The following is a 1,468-nucleotide window of genomic DNA, read 5'->3' on the forward strand; positions in this document are numbered from 1 at the left end:
TGCAAGATGGCGGCTGCCTGTACTGGTGACCCGCGACCATGGAGATATAAACAGCTTTTTATAAGGTAAAAACAATAAAACAAAGTCTTTGTCTGCAATGATTAGACATGTTTTTTATTATTGTCATTGGTGATTATCTCAACTTCGGCTAAAAGAATTGACAAAATTCTACACACTGTGCCTTTAAAGCGTACATATGTACATTTTTTAAACTATATTATCATCCTGATTTCTTGAGTGGTTCCAGAGGTATGCCTCGATTCGTCTTCCTCATCAGGATAGCCCATTGATATGTGGTCTGAATCACATTTTCAGGTTTTTCAACTGAGGAATTTTGGTATCATTCTAAGGAGGAAAATCTCAAACAATATATTGGACATAGAAATTTCCAATCTGGAAAGATCAACAGTTTTGCAAGCTTTGGAAGATATAAATACATTGAAGGCTTTTCTGCTCAAAAACAGTTTGTTTTTATTGCTACTGCTCAAAAAAGGCTTCAAATAATAATTTAATGTTACATTTCAGACGTAACATTTAAAGAATCCATAAATAAAAGTATTCATCATATTTTCAGAAAGTGCAATTTCATCTCCGGTTCGATGTGATGGGTCACATTTATTTAACAATAATTTTCTGAAGCTTTAATAAAAAAAATCATCCAAAGGCAAATTTACTGAATCATGGTCCTTTATATTTTTTAAGACCAGGTGGTGAAATAGTCCTTTTTAACACAAAAATAAGTTCTGACTTACTTTAGGACGTAGGCACCAGTGATGTGGACAACGTAAAGGCAAATGTAATAAAGCTGTCGGGGGATATCTTCCTGCAGAGATAAAACAGACGAGGAGAGTTTGTTAGCATCAGCAACAACCACTGATAACGAGGTTTGCTATAAGGATTTACAGAAGTGTTTAAAAGTTGAACCGTTCAGCGTATCTGGATTAGTTTCAAACTTTATAAGCTAATAAAAACAGATGTTCACTACCCTGATGTTTACTTGTTGAGAAAAATGAACCAGCTCAGTTATTGAACCTTTGCTTTCAGTATATGTAACCTTCAAATACACAGTAATGAAATACATACCCTTTATTCTATCATGCACATCAGTTTGAAGGGCCTACCTGTATTGCTCAACCCAAAGTGCCAGCAGCTACAATTTGAAGGGGTTGAGTATTGACTTGGACCCCTTGCACAAAACTTACACCAAGTTCTCAAACGTCAGAAAACTGAAGAAGACATCGGCTGTCAGGAGTCGCCCTGGTTTCATCCGAGATCATTTGAATCAGGACATGAAAGGAGCACCAGTGGCCTGAATCTTTCCATGTTTATTCAAAATCTGTAACATTTTTCAGGCAGACGTGCTTCGACAAAGTGCCGTAATGATACAAACACTGCAGAGACTTCAACAGGACTTCTAAGAAACGACTCAGACGTAAAGCATTCAAACAGCTGGTGTAATATATATATA

The 1,468-nt window shown here is 36.2% G+C and overlaps 1 protein-coding gene across 3 annotated transcripts in view; it reads right to left on the reverse strand.

Moving 5' to 3' along the window:
- zgc:113278 (Translocating chain-associated membrane protein 1-like 1-like) overlaps positions 1-1,468 on the reverse strand; it is a 17,971-nt gene that overhangs the window by 9,569 nt on the left and 6,934 nt on the right. For all 3 annotated transcript variants that reach the window (XM_014010533.1, XM_014010532.1, XM_014010535.1), the window contains exon 7: positions 753-823. In XM_014010533.1, coding sequence (XP_013865987.1) covers positions 753-823 — 71 coding nt within the window. The remainder of the gene's footprint in view (positions 1-752; positions 824-1,468) is intronic.

The sequence above is a fragment of the Austrofundulus limnaeus genome, unplaced genomic scaffold, assembly GCF_001266775.1.
Source record: "Austrofundulus limnaeus strain Quisiro unplaced genomic scaffold, Austrofundulus_limnaeus-1.0 Scaffold70, whole genome shotgun sequence".
Taxonomy (NCBI): Eukaryota; Metazoa; Chordata; class Actinopteri; order Cyprinodontiformes; family Rivulidae; genus Austrofundulus; species Austrofundulus limnaeus.